At 36.1% G+C, this 18,992-nt stretch overlaps 1 protein-coding gene across 1 annotated transcript; it reads left to right on the top strand.

Moving 5' to 3' along the window:
• The first annotated feature begins 799 nt into the window (after nt 1-799).
• Nucleotides 800-10,045, top strand: LOC132311094 (polyadenylate-binding protein RBP45-like). Its single transcript, XM_059808822.1, has 7 exons — nt 800-1,436; nt 1,970-2,444; nt 8,309-8,364; nt 8,442-8,572; nt 8,663-8,759; nt 8,840-8,989; nt 9,720-10,045. Exons 1-7 carry the CDS (start codon nt 1,068-1,070, stop codon nt 9,720-9,722), a joined length of 1,281 nt encoding a protein of 426 aa, XP_059664805.1. The 5' UTR covers nt 800-1,067; the 3' UTR covers nt 9,723-10,045.
• Nucleotides 10,046-18,992: the final 8,947 nt, after the last annotated feature.

Raw genomic sequence — 18,992 nt, 5'->3', positions numbered from 1 at the left:
TTTTTTTTTTGTACGCCATTAAATTACAAGGCAGCAAACAAAGCCTCTGAAACAAGAAACAACTTAACCCAAAAACAAAACAAAACAAAAATCAATGATCAATTTGAAGAGCGTGGATCTCACTCAAACATATATATATATATTCTAAGAAATTTTAAGATTGCATAAGCCAAAGGTTGATTTGAGATTGCACTTTGAAATTGTGAATATTCTATTGCTGGAACTAGTTGTAATCAATTTCTTTACAATCATTTTATTTTTTCATAAATTATGAATTATGACTATGAGAAAAAAATAATGAATGTATAAAGTAAAAAAATGACAATTGTTTGCAGCGGTGATAAACAGCAATGGCGTAGAAACAAAATAGAGAGAAAGATGGAGGTTTGGATTTTGTTGGTAACAAGGGAAGGTAATTTTGGAATTTAAGGTTCCGGTAGAGTAGTTTGGCAAAAAATAAATTAAGTGTAATTTTGAAATTTAAAGAAGAAAATACTTTTAGAGTTAAGGATGTTTAGTTGACAAATTAAAATGTATAAAAATAAGATAAATTCTTAACAATTTTTTAAAAAGTGACCAATGTCAAAATCATACAAAATTAATAAGATAAATCCCTAACAATTTCTTAAAAAGTGACCAATGTCAATACCATACAAAATTATGGGATTAAACTCCAAAAAAATAAAAAAATAAAAAAAAATAAAATAACTTATTGGAAAAGTGAAAAACAAATCAAACCGTGAACCCCTAGCATTTTGGGCCAATCCCAGCCCAACTTGATCAAAATCTGGTTGCTTACCCTAAGTAAATACCACCCCTCCAATCAACAATTTTATATCCACGTCGTCTCCCAAAATCTCTCCCTCTCTCTCTATGTTCCCTTAACCCTTCCGGGATTAGGGCACTTTGATCTCGAACTTCCTCTAGGGTAATATCTGTAGATGTAAAGCAGCGTGTCTATCCTATAATATCTAGGTTTTTCTGTTTTCCAAGATCGTTTGTCCTCTCCCACTTTTCTCTATTACGCACGGTTAGGGTTAGGGTTAGGGTTAGGGTTTTGTGCGAAGATGATGCAACCAACACCTGGTATGGTTCGACCACCAATGCCTCACATGCCAATGGATCAGCAGCAACAGCAGCAGCACTACCAATACCAACAACAGCCACCGCCACCGCAGCAGTGGATGATGATGCCGCCTCCTCAACAACAGCAGCCACCACCTCAACAACAGCCTCTTCAGCCGCAGCCACCCCCGGTCTGGGCCCAGCAGCCTCCTCAGCCCCCCATGCAACAACTTCAGCTGCAGCAGCAGCAACAACAGCAGTATCAGGCCGCTCAGATGGGCTCCAAAGAGATTCGATCGCTTTGGATTGGAGACTTGCAGTACTGGATGGATGAGAACTATCTTTACACCTGTTTCGCTCAGACTGGAGAAGTAATCTTCTTAACATTACATTTATGCGCGCTCACACACACACACACACACACACAAATGTTTCTTGCATTTTCTTGGCAACCCATTAATGCACAAGTCAATTAAAAAAATTCAATTTTTACAAGTGAAATCATTTACACAAAAATTGCAATAGAAAAGATTCAAAAAAGGGTTTAAGGAGGGTGGGGTAGGTTGTCCAGCGACTAGCCTGTGCAAGAAAATGCATCTTTCACTGTGCTATCTAAAAGAGAGAAACTAGCATACATTTAATGTCAAAAATAAGTATAAGATAATATGAATACAAATGGCAAAATAGTACAGGTTGTTCTTGTACTTCATAGTTTTCATTTGTCAACCCACATTTTAATTTATTTTGAGTTGAGTATTTGATGCTTTTGATGGGTGGGGGTGTGTGAGAGAGAGGGGGAGAGTTCATGTTCCCATTCCCAACATTCCCACTTCTCATTGAGTTGATATAAAGCACCTATGTGTATGTTAATTTACATAGCTATTGATGTTTTGGGTGCTTTCAGATTGCCTCGGTGAAGGTTATTCGTAATAAGCAGAGTGGCCAGCCTGAGGGTTATGGCTTCCTTGAGTTCACAACTCGTGCGGCGGCAGAAAGGGTTTTACTTACATACAATGGCACACCGATGCCAAGTGCTGAACAGAATTTCAGGCTGAACTGGGCCACCCTTGGTGCTGGCGAGAAGCGTGCAGATGACACTCCAGATTACACTATATTTGTTGGAGATTTGGCTGCTGATGTTTCGGATTATATTCTACAAGAAACATTCAAAGCTCACTATCCATCAATAAAGGGTGCAAAAGTTGTCAGTGATAGAGTCACTGGGCGGTCTAAGGGTTATGGATTTGTTAGGTTTGCAGATGAGAGCGAACAATTGCGAGCTATGACTGAAATGAATGGAGTGGTCTGTTCTACGAGGCCTATGCGGATTGGGCCTGCTGCTACCAAGAAACCTGCTGGTACTCAGCAATATCAGAATGGTATGTGTTGAAGCAGTTCTTTTTATCATTTCTGCAAGCCTTCTGCAATACAAAAATAACCTATTGATGGATTTTATTTCTGTTCTTATTTAGTTGTTAGTTTGTTATTTTCTACTTGTTACTTTTTTTTGGCTGTTCCATTTTGTTCTCTTTGGTTTTTTTGGAAGTGCCTATGGCTTGGTGTGTCATAAGTGGAGTTTTTGTTGATGTTTTTTTTATTTGTGTTTATCATTGGTTTTTATAAATTTGATGTTCTTTCAGTTATGAACTTGAAGATGCGCGGAATTTACAAAGTCATTTCCTTCCAGTACTTACCTTTATAGACTTGGGCACTTTTAATTATATCAAAACTTGCAAAAACTTATAAGACTCATATTGTCTTAAAGCAGGACACAGAGAGGCTCTCATTTGTGGGGCCTGGAACTGATTTCAGCTGAAATGATTCCACTTTATTGCGTGGCCTCATTTTAGGTCAGTTATTTTGTTTATGTCATAAGCTTTTGTCCTTACTTCCTTTTCTTGTGGCATTTATTATGCTACCTTCGCTTACTTTCCAATTCGTTATAGTTGAAGTTACCATTCATTTTCAAGTACTTTTCTCCAATCCATTCGAAGGTTACGTTTCCTTTTTTCCATTACTTTTTTCCCGTTTTATGCAAATCCACAATATTCCTTGTTTTATTTATTCATGGATAAGTTCCTTTGCACTCAATTCATATCATTGGCAACAAGTTATTATCCAATTTTTTGTCCCATATCTATTTGTGCTTCAAAGTTTTGGTTTTATTCCTTGAAAAGTCTCTCTCTCTCTCTGTGTCTCTCTCTATCTCTTGGACGTTTGAGAATTGAAAAATGTTAGCATGACAATACTTGTAATAGCCATAGGTTTAGTTGTTGCATCTAGCTATTATGCAGTTTGCTCTCTTTTCTGGAACACACTGAATGGTTTGTCGACGTCTTCTTGATTTTTTTTAATCATTTGTTTACCTATTTTATGAGCATTGTAAATTGTGAGGATGTCCCCTTTTGAGAGGAAGGGCTTATGGTTGTGAGTTTAACAATCCAGTACTTGCAGTAGCAGCTTAAGCAAATTTCTGGGTTTGAGTACTATGGAAGTAATTATTTTGTCCTTTTACCTTTTCTTAGTACCTCAGCTGGAATTTACTTATGAGTATTTCTTGAGGTGAGCATGTGCTGATAAATTTTTATTTTTTCAGTTCATTAAATCTTGGTTTCTTCTATAATTTTCCTGGAACTATTTGGTTTTCAATTGTACTTTTTTGGCTGCATATTTGGTGCACAATTTTATTGAAGCTTAAATTTTCAGTATTTGAAATTTTTAATTGATCAAAGTAGATTGTTGTGAGTACTATGAATGCTTTTAAATGGAGTTATGTATGCCATAAGAAGCTTAGGACACTTAGCTTGTTTGAAGTCATGAAACAATCAACTGAATGCATGGATAAGCTTCTGGTAGTCGGGCACCACCGGAACTGCTGTTTTATATGTTATAAAGCCAAATATTATCTAAAAAGGATTATTTAAGTGCGTAATTTGGTGTACAAGATTGAGAAGCAATAATTAACACATAATTTGATTATAATCCAAAGAATCAAGAAAATCCCTTTTTTTTTTTTTTGTCAATACACTTCGGCCACATTTGGTATGCAAGGTTGGAGTGAAGTGGTAAGTAATGAAATAGGGAATGCAATAGGAGTGGTGCTTGAATCGAATGATCGTTCTCAAAGGGGAGCGATCCAAAGAACAACTGCTCAAAGAAAGGCATCTCTATATTTCTACACACTCAGCCTCTCAGGCTTTCCAAAAAATCAAGAAACTCCTTAACAGATTTACAAATTCTCTTTATAACCCCAAAAAAGTGATAACTTAGAATATGGTGTTTTAACACCTATATTGGAGCGTCCACACCATCAAAAGACCTCTTACTCCTCTCACGGCAAAGTCCCCACCAAATACAAAGGGGTCCGACCCTCCATGCATCTAGAGCCTGGCTTTCTAATTGGACTTGGACTCTAGCAAAACCTACTGCACTATTAATTTCTTATCAAAAAAAAAAAAAAAAAAAAAAAAAACACCCTATTGCACTACAAAGACCACAAAGAACATAGCCCAGACATCCCTTGCCACGGGGCAATGTAGGAGAAGATGACTCGACTCTTCATCCCTCTTACACATGCTACACCATTAATTTTAATTTGACACCTCTTCCTCAAATGGTCCAGTGTTCCCTCCTAAGAGTCGCTGTCCATCCAAAGAAAGCCACCTTGATAAGGGCTTTAGATTTCCAAGTTGTTTCCATGGGAAGGTAGATGCCTAATCACCTTGAAGAATCTGATAATAATACTTCACCATAAACCTTCATGCCTAGAACCCATCCAATTCCACTCACCCTCCCCAAGCACATCCTACTTGTACAACTACTCAAAAAAAAAAAAAAAAAAAAAAAAACAAAAAAAAAAATTACAAATAGTCAATTTTCCAATCCTCCTGAACATCCCATGTCACCCTTTTGTTATCAACGTCATAATAGTTGGCCACCATGATCTATTGGACCCTTGCAATCCTAACCTGTCCTTTACCAACACCAAACATTCACCTAGAATCTGATATATCTCCCACTTCTAACTTTAAAGTAAACATGCTTTGAAAATTCATTCAACCCTTTCCTAATGTGTTTCAACTCCCTCCCCTGTTGGAAGAGTCACCTCCACAGAGCACCATCTGCTGCTTTCCTCTCCAATCTTTATCAGATTCAAACTCCATGACGGACGTTGCATTCGGTTTTGAGAAGATCTCTGCTGTGGGGATCAGTTACTTTCTCGTACTTTTCCAAGATTATATAGTATTGCTGTTAATAAACACGCCTACATAGTCGACTGCTATCGGCTTGATAGCAGCGGGATTATATGGGATGTACATTTTCGGCGCTCTTTTCAGGATTGGGAGATGGACGAGGTATGTGTTTTTTTGGATCTTCTGTATCGACAGGAGGGCGTTGGCAGAGGTAATGATGTTTTAAGTTGGGTTCCCTCTTCTCATGGTCGTTTCGAAGTTAGATCTTTGTTCTTATGTTTGTCAAATTTTATTAATCGAGACTTCCCGTGGAAAACTATTTGGCGGTCAATGGCTCCAACTAGGGTGGCTTTCTTTGTTTGGACTGCTGTGTGGGGAAAGATTCTGACAATTGATAATTTGAGAAAAAGGGGCAATTGTATAGTTAATCGCTATTATCTATGCAAGGATGATGAGGAGTCCGTTAATCACCTCCTTTTGCATTGCCCTGTGGCGATTGATTGTTGGAATCTTATTGTTGGGTTGTTTGGCATGTGTTGGGTTATGCCACGATTTACTAAGGAATTGATTCATATTTGGAGAGGTTGTCGAGTGAGAAGAGACGTTCGCGATTTCTGGAGAATTGTACCACATTGCGTATGGTGGTGCATTTGGAAGGAGAGAAACAACAGAATGTTCAAAGGAAAAGAGTTGCCTACGGAAACGGTCAAACTTTACATTCTTCGTTCTCTCTTCAATTATGTGAAGAGAAGCTTTTGTTCTTCGTCATATGATTTAATTACTTTTTGGAGCCTTAGCTCCGGTTCCACTTTTGTAATTGGGATGCGTTCCCCTCTTGAATGCCTTTTTTTAATGTTATTTTTACTTATAAAAAAAAAAAAATGATGATTCTCCATAGCCTGGTCCTCTCCATCCCGTATCTCCAAAGCCATTATTCCAACAAGGTAAGTTCTCTCACACCAATCCGCCCATTCGAAGTGCTTTATCAAGTGTTACGAATCTTCTCCCACATTATCAAGTGGTATTTGAATTCATTTCGTATTCCTCCCTATAGGAACTTCCTTTGCAGCCTCTAACTTCTCCTTACTGTAGAGGAGGAAATTTGGAATAAGGAGATGCAGTCTATGTTACCCGCATTTGGGTACGTGTGTTGGGTGTGAACATGTATCGAAGCGTCAGAAATATTGAATTGGACGCGGCTAAATATTCATATTATTTAAGATTTATGTTATATTTATTAGAATGATTTCTTTATGTTACAGAGGGGTTAGTATAGGGGTGCACACAGTTCATATAAGATCAGTATTTAGAAAAGTTGAAACCAATCCAGCTATTACGGTTCCAAGAAAAGTAAAACCGATCCCAACAAATCAACATGTCAAAACCCATCCAATTCAATTTGAACCAGATGGATCAAAACGAATCGGATCAGATTGGATTGGTGGTTAGGACTTGAAAATGCCCAAAAAATGGACTCTCATTCTCTCTCTCTCTCTCTGACGCACATGACACAACCCACCCTCACACAACCATATTTCTCTTGTTCTCTCTCTCTCTGACTCACATGACACAACTCGCCCTCTCACACAACCCATATTTCTCTCTTTACATGCAACACACACATCTCAGCTTTGTTTGGCACGCACAAACATACACTGACACACAACTCATATCTCTCTACACTCGAATTAAAACCGATCTGAAAAATCAACATTTCAAAACCGATCTGATCCAATTTGAACCAGACGGTTCAGAGTAGATTGGATTGGTGGTTTGTACTTGAAGAGACCCAAAAAAATGGAGTCCTATTCTCTCTCTCCCCCTCTTTTGGACATGTCAAAACCGATCCAAAAAAAATATGAACCACACGGATCGGATTAGATTGGATCGGTGTGTGTGATGAAGGGAACAAAGAGAATGAGAGAGACCGAAAAAGAAGACAACAATGAAGACTTTTTTTCTGGCGAGATGAAGAAGACAACATTGAAGACATTTTTTATGGCAAGATGGTGGATCGTCAATAGAGAAGAAGACAACGATGAATACATATTTTGTGGTGAGAAGATGGTGGATCATCGGCCAGAGATGATGAATTGTTGGCAGGAGTGATGGTGAGAGGCAGAGATCATGAGGGGTGAGTTTAGGGTTACTTAGAGGAACAGTTTTACAACTTTATATATATATATATATGTATGTATATATAAATAACGGTTCATATCGATTCAAGTCGGGTTTTGTTTGCTCCAATCCAATGGGGTGCCTGTGTTCTGCGTGGATCGGATTGGATCTGCAGTTCGGTGGTTTTTTTGTTCACCCCTAGTTCTATTTAATAGTATAAAGGCCATGAGCATGGATAATAGGTGGTGAACTTTGCAATATAGTTGCAACTTATAATTCTCTTTATAAGTCCTAGTGTTCAGTTCCTCTGTATACCTGATTGCAAGTTATAAGTAGGTGGACGGAAGCAGCTGCTAAGAAGGCTCACACTCACATCTTGGAAACAACAATGCATGTACAATTTGGATGGAGGCGGATCAAATACTGATCCAATTTATTGCCTAGAAAATCATTTCTAGGGATTCGTCTAGTTTACTTGAGACTTGCTCTATATTTTCTTTAGGTTGCTTTATGTAGTGTCTTTGAATTTTTCTTATGTTCTTCTCTACATCTTTGTTCTGATTTTCTTTATACCCCACAAGTTGGTGAGGATATGTTTCCTTTATCATGTGAAAAGGAAAGAAATTTATTTTAAAAGGATTTAATTTTAAGATTGATGATTACATTGTTGTCATTAGAGGTTTTTGCTATTGTAATTATCTTGTCATAACTGATCCCAACCTGACAGTTTAGTTTGGCTGGGTAATCAGGCATGATCGACGTTCTGCCTGTTTGCTCACACAGCAATGCATTTTACTACCCAAGGTTTGACTACAGGAATCCTTCCTAACAAACAGTTGGCCACATTATGTATAATGAATAAAACCTTTAACTTATCACCTTGAACTTATCATTGTTTATTCCATCTTCACATTTTTTTTTTTGTTTTGCAGCTTCTTACCAGAATTCTCAGGGAAGCCAGGGCGAGAATGATCCAAACAACACAACAGTGGGTTGACTTTCTTGGTTTTAAAATTATTGCTTGCACTTTATATTTTAATTGACTCTTCTTGTTCTCGAGTGCAGATATTTGTTGGTGGTTTGGACCCGAGTGTTTCAGATGAGAATTTGAAGCAAGTCTTTAGCCAATATGGTGAGCTGGTTCATGTGAAAATACCCGTGGGTAAGCGTTGTGGTTTTGTTCAATTTGCTGACAGGTATTTGCACACATCTCTTTATGTGGTGGGATTTTTTTTCTTGGTTGATAGCAATTGGTTTTCAATATGATTTTTTATGTCATGTTTCAGAGCTCGTGCTGAGCAAGCATTGTCAATGTTGAATGGTACTCAACTAGGAGGACAAAATATTCGACTTTCATGGGGGCGTAGCCCTTTGAACAAACAGGTTTCTTAATCTATCACCACAGACTGATAATTTTTGCTGTAGTGCATTTACCCGTGTATCTGAATATCGGGTTGATACAGGCTCAGCCAGATCAGAGCAGCCAATGGAATGGTGCATATTATGGATATGCACAAGGATATGATGCATATGGATATGCGCCACCTCCTCAAGACCCTAATGTGTACTACGGAGGCTATTCTGGCTATGGAAATTACCAACAGCCACAGCAGGTAAAGTTACAAGCTTTTCTGCATTTATTCAGTAAGTGAAATAGAACTTCTTGTAAAAGTATTTCACTACTAGCAGCAGGGCATATACGTTATTATTGAATTGTCACCTCCAATGATTAATTCAGATGAGTAATGCCTGGATTTAGTTTGCCAAGGATTAGATTGTACTATTCTTATGAACTAGATTGCCAACAGATGTTTGTCACTAGTCTGCTTGATTGAATGAGAAAATTGTCATGTAATCGAGGAAGACAACTTCTTGCAACATCATCAGGAATGGCTTATTAGATCATTGCATATTATTTTGATTGATATGATGATGAGTACGTGTAGTTACAAATACAATGGGGCCAATTATAAAGGTTGTGTATATAGTATGCTCCTGCAGCATTTTTGTTTTCTTATTTGCAAATAATTTGGGAAGAGATGCTGGGGGTGAGGTGTTTCTTGTCATCTCTTCATATTAACTGGCTGCTAATGGCTAACATTGCTATCGGTCTCTCGCCCGTATTTAACCTCGGACAGAATTTGCTGTCCCATTTGGGCTGCATTCCCAAACAACCAGACACCGCCTTGTGGTTCGACAGGGTCCGGCCACGGATTTAGAATTATCGCATTATTAGATATGTCACATTTTGGTGGGTCATTTTTGAAGTGCATGTGATGTTTGTTAATTCTTTTATCTATTTACTTCCTCCTTTATATATTGTGATGAGATGATTCTTTACAGTGATTTGTTGCTGTCCGTTGGGAAGCCCAAGAGGTGGCGAACTGTTTTCACTCTCTTCTGATTTTACTTAGTGGCTTCAGTTTTCCAGTTTATCTAACTGGCTGTGACTCTTATGGTGTTTGGCTTCAGGGTTAGTAGTACATTAAAAAATCTTATTTCAAGGATGCTATTTTCCTGGAAACTTCTCTGAGTATGTTGGAGGCTTCTTTAGAATATTGATGCACTTTTTTTTTTTTTTTTTTTTTCCCTTCTGGTTTGTACTGCTTGATTTTTGTATTATGCATGCTATTTTAACTTTTTCTTAATCATGGGCTATGGTTTGTTTAGTGGGTAGTAGTATTTCTTATTTGCTTGTGCCTTTTGATATGAGCTAGATTATATATATATATATATATGGCTGCATCTGTGTTATGACTAAAACCTTTTAAAAAATGTACCTAGGGTTTCTTCTGTTATGACATCAACCTTGTTTCAAGTCTTTAATTATAAGAATGTATTCCTAATTTGAGCTTCAGAGGGCTGTTGGAATGGCAAATCCTGATGATTCGGTGGAGACATTACTGATGCTTCGATTCAGATTCTTTATAGCCTGTTTTGATATGTTCATGTCACTTACCTGGATTTTTTTTTGAGTACATGTAACCAACGGCTTTGGTCAGGTTTGGATTGGGACATTAACAAAATGTGTAAAATGATGACATTGCCTATTTACTTTTATGTATTATCAATCTAAAAGATCTTATCTTGTAAATATACAAATTTGGACATGGTCAATTTCTAACCAACGCATCTAACTCGGTTCTCTTTTGCTTTGCATGGTGGTGGTTCTCAAGCTATTCTCTATCTACATAATCTTCACAAGTTCATCTAGTACTCTCAACAAAGGGTACATACAACATATATACATATACATATATTAACATATATTTGAGTATTTGATTCAACTTGAATTATACTGATAGATTAAAGATGCAAGTTATACAACACCCAAAATTATGGAGTAAGATTCGCCTGGAAAATCAAGCACTTACCAGGCTATGATGTAATAAATTGTGAGGATTTTTCTTTTTCCAATTTACCCTTTAGAATTGTGGACTTCCAAATTTGAATAACCTTCAATCAATTCAATTAGGGCCTGATGTCTTAATTCAGCGCAAAAGACGGTAAGTGGTTGGTTTTAAAAAATAACTTTTTAATGACTATTCTACCCTCATATAATCACGTTATCTTTTTTAGGGATTCTCTCTACGATTTCTCTAGGGCCTCTTTACAATGTTTTTAGATTTCTCTAGGGTCTCTCTATAATTTTTTTAGACTCCTTTATGTGATATCTCTCTGTGTCTGATAATAAGGTGATAAGAACAAATTTGTGCAAAATACAATTTTAGCAGCAATATTTTAAACATGACATATAGCCTTTTTGGTTACATTTAAATTGATTAATATATATTTGGTTGCTTCTTGTTGCTAATGAAAATGAATTATATGGAACAAATTACAAAAAAAATAATTCTATCTAATATATTTTAAACACAAATATAACCTTTTGGTTACCATTCACATTGATTCATTATAGAAAATAATTATTTATATAACAGAATTTTATTTAATTTTACATACTTTTTTTAATATTTTTAACACCATTTTTATACCTTACATAAATATTATGTAATTATTTATATAATAGAATTCTATTCTCAGAGAAGAATTGTCTTTCACGTATTTTCTTAACACTCTGAAGATGAATGATCTCTGATCTGCATGAACAACTTTAAGACTGATATTGCCGAGGACCTAAAAAATAAAATGGTGGGTCAGGCCCACAAACAAGTTCCCTCTACTACGACCAAATCAAAGAATAAATAATCAATATATTCCTACTCAAACTCATGCTATATTTACATAGTCGATATATACATATATACACACTAGGACTTTCACTAGTAATAGGGCACTCTCATCCGTGTAGTCAGCATCATGCAAAGCGCACACAAGGTGATCATGAATACCATCATCTACCAAGGCACACACATCTCCTATTCTAGCTACCCATCCAATCCGGCAATATATGCCTCCATCCTAACTATAGATCCCGAAACTTCAAGCTCGTATCATGACTCACACACACACACACACACACATATATATATATTCAACCTCAATAAAATAAGTGTCATATTTAACAACGGCACAAGTAGAGTGTAATGACTTAATAGCCAGCCCACCTATATATCAATCAATACGATATCTAATAATGGTATAAAATATCAAGAAACCTAGCTAAATAGCTATCTCATAGATCAACATCACATACAAGAATAAATCTCATCATAGCCATATATCAACAGCATAACAATTATAATCCATAACAGTTTAAGTCTAGAACGTACAATAGTTATGATAGAAACATGATTTAAAAATCATAACATCAACAACTCACATTTAGCAAGGATAAACAATCAATTATATTAATTTATCATGCTCATAGATCATACGTATATTTATAACAATGATTGTAATAACGTAATCAACAACCATATTTAATTATAGAAATTATGTAATGACCGGTTCTTTTTCCATTTTTACGGATTTTCTTTTTTCATTAAAGTTTCTTTTATGAGTTCGGGTTTTGTCCCTTCGGGTCGTCTTGAGTGCTCGGGAATAGTTCCCGAGACTCCTTCCTTTGGAGATTGGTATCATCATTGTGAGGATCGTGTTATCTTTTTTCTTTTTCCGGTGTTTTTCCTTTTTGTGTAACCTTAGGGTTTTGGAGACCCGAGGTAGGATTTTGATTTTGGTTTTGTGGTCGGATTGGATTTCCGACTTCACATGCATGCACTTCACTTTATTTCCATGAAATGCGTAGTCTTACTTTTGTAGAAAAAACATGCAACTTGTTTACTTTCCCCATAGAGGTATGAATGCATAGTTTCTTTGGAAACATTTTCTTTTCTTAGGGTGTATTCCGTAATTATCTTTTTGGATATTTTTGCTTACTGTCTTATGGACCTTTTTGCAATTTTTTTTGTGAGATATTTTGGGGAGGGACCTTTTTGTAACTTCCAGAAGTGTGACAAGTGTCACACTCTCATTAGTCCACTTGTATGCTTGTTAGTGGTGACACTTGGGAGCCTTGGATGATGGCATGTGGAGGGTGAGGATTCAACTACTTGGTGGCCTAGGATTGGTCCACTTGTTGGCTTTGGATGTGGATAAGTGTAAGGCTTAGATTAAGCCTTGAGAGGAGGCTTAGGATGGTGACAAGTGTAGGCCTGGGATTTGGTCTTGTGAGGAGGCCTAATTTGTTGACAAGTGGAGGGCTAAGATTGTAATGATCCGGTTTTTTTCCTCCTTTTCTTTTTTTTTTCGGTGATTTTCTTTTTTCGTCTTTTCCTATTTTGTCTTTTCCTTATTTTTGTCTTTTTTTTTTTAGTTTATCATTTTTCCTTGCATAACCTCACTTTTTGTGCTCGGATTTGATTCCGGTTTTGCTTGCATTCATGATATTTGATTTCCATGACATTTGTATTTTCACTTTTGTAGAAAATACATTGTAGTTACTTACTTTTTTGAAAAGGGCATGAATGTATACTTTAATGTAATTATTCTTGATTTTTGGGGTTTTAGTGTAATTATATAAAATAATTGTTTTTCGTTTTAGGAACCTTTTTGCAATTTAATTTGAAAGATATTTTAAAAAAGGATTTTTTTGCAATTTTTGGAAAATGTGACAAGTGTCGCATTCTCATGGTGCCATTTGTTGGCATTGGGGTGGAGTGACTTGGGAGCATAATCTCTTGACATTTGAAGGGTGGAGATTCACTCACTTGTTGGCCTAGGATTGGTGCACTTGTTGGCTTTGATGGTTGACAAGTGTAGACTTAGGATTAAGCCTAGGAAGGAGTCTTGGATTTGTGACAAGTGTAAGCTCACCATTTAGTCTTGCATTGTGTGTGTGAGAGAGGTAGTATAAGAACACATAGTGAGTGGAGGATTTCTAAACCTTCCACTCACCATTTTACATTTTATCCTTTTCATTTCATTTGTTCTTCAAAACCTAAACCTAGCCACCATTGGAGAAAAGCTTGGTTAATAGCTTTCTTCTTCATTTTGGCTTCCTTCCACTCACCTTAGACCAAAAACCTTGGGAGACAAAAGTTTCCCCTCACTCTCCTCTTCATTAACCCTAAACTTATTTTATATTTTGAGTTTGGTAGCTTGGATTATAGAGATTCAATTCTCTATTGAGGTAGGGGTGGTAGTATGTTTATATTTTAAGTGTTTTATAATCTTTTAGGGTTTAATATAAATTGTGTACATGATTTTAGAATTGTAGTATTGCATACTATATGAAATTCTTATGATTGACTTAGGATTTATTGATTTAAGCATGTATATTGTGTATGTATCTTGAGTAGGATTATTAATGTTGTATAGAACTTTTATTGATTTGAATTACTATCCTATTGTGATGTTAATCCTACATTCTAGTAAATTACTATTGGTAATTGTAATTATTTTAGAAGCTTAATATTATAATGTTGTAATCTAGTATATAAAGCTTATTGTTGAGGCATGGCTAAATTGATAAGTTGGTGATATTGTTTTGCACATTATGTCATGATGAGTACTTATCATTTACCATGCCATTCTAGACTTGGAAGCCCTAAGACATGGTTTGTGTGGTTTCAAAATACTTGTGCATGGAAGGTGGTGTATATGCCTTAATAATTATGTATGAGTTTTGAACTTACTATATTTTGGATCATCTTGGGATATTATTACAAGTGACATGGCTAGAATTTGGCTCTAGTGTGGGAGGTATGAGTTCTTCCCATTTATAGTGCGCACTAGGGTGGTATTCCAAGCGGGTTAATGTCCGGAATAACCATTTAGGTCTTAGCTTTATCCGAGATTTGATGTCCAAGTATTCCATTAATTGATTTCGCATTCTTTTCCAAGTTGACAACCAATGTTTAATTGTGACTTGTGATTTTGGTTATTGGCAAATTTATGTTGTTAAGTACATTAATATTGTTATTATGTTATGCTGGAATCATTGCATTAGCTTAAGGTGATCCCTTAGAATACCTTGAACATAGATGTTACGTGAAATGCTCCCTTGTATTCGTTTATATTAATCTTGCAATGATATTGAAACTTTAGGGTATACGCATATGCTTCTTCCTACGGGTAACTTGATTACTCACCCTAGTGGTTTGGGTTGTTTTACAGGTAAGGAGACAATGTTTTTGGATGCTCATCATCCTTAGAGGCTCATGAGTCATTTGAAGCATTTTTGTATATGGACATGCACTTGTTTAGCATGCTTTATTTTTGGGTAACATATTGTGTATACCATGGATGTATGGTATTTTAGAAGCTAATGTAGCTACTTTGATATGTAATGATACTTAAGTATTTATTTTTGACACTATAAGCATGTGAGCAATAAGACCAAGGGCCAATCATGTTTATTTTAGCACTTGTGTTCATTTGGTACCAACTTTTGCTACAAAAAAGTGTTTTAACCAACTTTGGGGATTTGACGTGTGAAATCTTTATAATTTACATGTATAAGGCCATAGGTTGTTGTAATACATTCATTTATTCATTTCAAGGTTGTTAACATGCTCACATACTCAAATCTCATTGAAAAATTAGTTTTAAACTTCATTTTTAAACCAATTCATGAGGGGATTTGAAGCATGGGTTAATCCTTAACACATTGGGCATATAGCAGGTCTTACAGCAGGTTTTCAAGGTGTTTCAGTCGACCGAAACTCCATTTCGGTCGACCGATGGCTTTTGGAAGCTTTATTGTACAGTAAATCATCAATTCTAGTAGGCTTTTTCACTGTTCAGGACCATTTCGGTGTACTGATGGCCTATTTCGGTCGACCGATGGCCCAATTTGGTTTACCAAACCAACCTCACCTTAAAATCATGATTTCAGCAAAGTTTATGTGAGTTTTGGTCGACCGAAACTCTATTTCGGTCAACTGAAATAGCCCTCAAGCACCTACCGTCCAGGATTTGTTTCAGCACTGAAGTTCCAACTTCAAAGGGTCATAACTCCTTCATTTCTAATCCAAATGGGGTGATTCTTGAGCCTAAACTCAAGGATTTTGAGTCAAATTTCCAATGGTACCATGCAATTCTTACATTCTAATCACAGTGAGAGTTATTCATGTTTTAGTGAGGTAGTGTCAGTTTTCGCTTAAACCGGGAAAAGGCATTTTGTGGGATTCTTGTCCAAAGTTCTTAGAACCTCTTGGAGTGTTTTAAAATGATTAGATTAGGTTGTATTCACCTTTTTTTTGACTTATTTAGAGTCAATTTTCTCCTTTTATTTGTGAATTGACCATTTTGCCATTCATTAACGGATTTTGCCCGTTTTAATTCTAGTTTCCTCTTTTTCTCTCCTTAACTTCCGTGACTTCATGGAATGTCACATTGGTGTCTTAGAGATGATTTATATCTCAAAGGACTCTGGTTTCATCTTTTGCTTCCGCATTTCGAATCCATTATCGGGTTAACTTTCGGGTCATCATTGATGCACCGGGTTGAAAAACTAAGGCCATCACAAAGATGGAGTCTTGCAATTGTGTGTGAGAGAGGTAGTGTATGAGTGTCTGTATGTGACTATCAAATGTTTTGTGAGTGCAGAAATTAGTGATTTTCTCATCTTCTTCGAGCTTTCTCTCTTGCCTCCATTGATGAAACCTTGAAACCCTAGCCACTATCTCCCATTTTTGAACCCTTTCCCTTGAAGATTTGGTCTTCCACATTGAAGGTCAAACCTTCCTCTCTTGATTCTCTAGAACTCCCTTGCTCAGTTTTCCGATTTGAGTTCGTTTGCCTTGGATTATAGAGATTTTATTCTCTAATGAGGTAGGGGGTTGTTGTATGTTTATATTCTTAGTGTTTTTGAGGTTATATATATATTGATTACATGCTTATTGAATTGTTATATTGCATATTGATGGAGATACTATATGCTTGACTTAGGGTTCTATGATTCAAAGCATGTATAGCTTGTATATATTGTGTAGAGATATTATTGTATATAGTAGCTTGTTAAATTCTAGAGATTTTATTGTGGTGATGATGAAATCTTGTATAATATCACTAATGCTTACCTTGGAGGCTTACAATTAGATTGTTGTATATTTAGTATTTGCAGCTTGCTTGATGATAACTTGATTTAAATTGATATTTAGTAATTTAAAGCATGTATAGCATATGTATATTGTGTAGTGATATTGTTTCATTTAGTAGTTTGTTGAATTCTAGAGATTTACCTCGTTGTGGTGATGAACTCTTGTAGAATGTTACTTGTAATTACTTGGAAGCTTGTTGCTAAGTTGTAGTATACTTGGTACTTGTGGCTTGTATAATGGTAACTTGACTTAGTGATTTATAGTATATTTATATGTGTAGCGAATCGCACATTGAAGATTCGACATTTTAAATGCCATTGTAGACATGAAACCCTAGGACATGGTTTGTGTGGTTTCACCCTACTTATGCATGGAACATGGTTTCTTGCATTATAAATTTGTGTATGAGTTATGAACTTATTGATTTTGGAAAGCTTGTAAGGACATGTCTATGATATATGGCTAGGGTTTGGCTTTAGTACGGAAGGTATAAGTTCTCCCTACAATATAGTGTGTACTAGGTAATACCTTGTGGGTCGTAATTACCCAGACCAACTTGTATGGTCTTGATTAAAACCGAGATCACATGTCCTAGTTTTTTCGACTACTTGATTTTGCATTCTATTCCAAGTTGTTAATCGTTGATTACTTGTAACTTGTGATTTGGTGCTTGAGATTTCAAATGCTTAGTATACTTCTGCTTGTATACCTGTATATTGTGAAATTCAATTCAATATTGCTTAGTATACTTATGCTTGTATACTTGAATATGGTGTATTTCGTTTCAATATTGTTTAGTATACTTGAGTATGTATACTTGTATATTGTGTGTGTCATTTCAATTGCTTGTGTAGCTTGAGATGATCCCTTAGTTCACCTTGTAACATAGACATTAGGTGGAATGATCCCTTGTAGTGATCTATATTAAACTTGCATGACATTTGAAACTTTAGGGTATACGCATGCACTTCTTCCTACAAGTAAATTTGTTTACTCACCGTAGTTGTTTGGGATATTTTTAGTTCAGGAGACCTTGTTTTGGGATGCACAATATCCCTAGGTTGGCGTGGAAGCTTTTGTTACCCTTTCGTGTGATTTTCACATACATGCAAGTGTTAGCATGTCCTGTTTTACTTTTGAAGTTGTAACGCATAGCTAGGTTTTGATATGTTGTTTTTACCTTGGATTATGTAAAGTGTGCCTAAGTACACTTCTCAACTCTCTTTTTATATGTATGACTTGAGGCCAACGGCCAAACACCTTTTGTTTACATATATGCTCTTTGGTTTCATGTTTTCCTTTTAAAGAAAACTTTACGGATTTTGGGGTTTGACATGTGATATTTTGTAATTGGCATGTATTGAGGCCGTGGGCTATTGTAGCACGTGTAAAAATGCATATTATGTTTGTGTGCATGTTCACTTTTGCAATATTACCTTATTCTTATGAAATGCACACTTGTGGTTCATGCATTTTAATATTTTTGCAAAGTATGCGTGTAAGGGCATTTTGGGCACTTAAGAATTTGTTTTGACATGGTCACTTAGAAATCATGATTTTAAAGTGGGTTGCTTCACAAACTTTTTCTAAAAAGTCTCATTTTCAAGTAGAATTTCAAGGATTCAAAAAATTCCATTTTTTGAATTTAGACCAAAATCACTATTCACCAAGTTAGGAATTTGGCGACTGGTTGCCCAACTTGGCGACTAGTCGCAGCTTGTCATGTGGTGCAAGCCCCCCCTTTTTTTTTACATCCTCTATTTTGTCAAAACCGGCAACTAGTCGCACACCCTCGTTTTTTTACATCCTCCATTTTGTAACAACCATATCTCTTCCATTCTAGCTCGAAATCAAGTGATTTTTGAGTTTACATTTATTAATTTTCGTTGTCTTTTCAATGGTGTGTACGGTAGCATCCATATATGTTTTGAAAAGACCATTTTACCCCTAGGGTTGTACTTACCCGTTTTTAAAACTTTGTTTCCGTTTTTATTCTCTTTGAGTTCTATGACTTCATGGAAAGTCACTTTGGCGTCTTAGGGATGATGTATATCCTTAGAGACCATGGTTTTATCTTTCACTTCTGCATTCGGGATCCGTTGTCAGGTTA

The sequence above is a fragment of the Cornus florida genome, unplaced genomic scaffold (assembly GCF_030987335.1).
Source record: "Cornus florida cultivar Cherokee Brave unplaced genomic scaffold, ASM3098733v1 CherokeeBrave_3.0.0_Hap2_Chr06, whole genome shotgun sequence".
Lineage (NCBI taxonomy): Eukaryota > Viridiplantae > Streptophyta > Magnoliopsida > Cornales > Cornaceae > Cornus > Cornus florida.
This window is presented reverse-complemented; position numbering and strand designations above follow the sequence as displayed.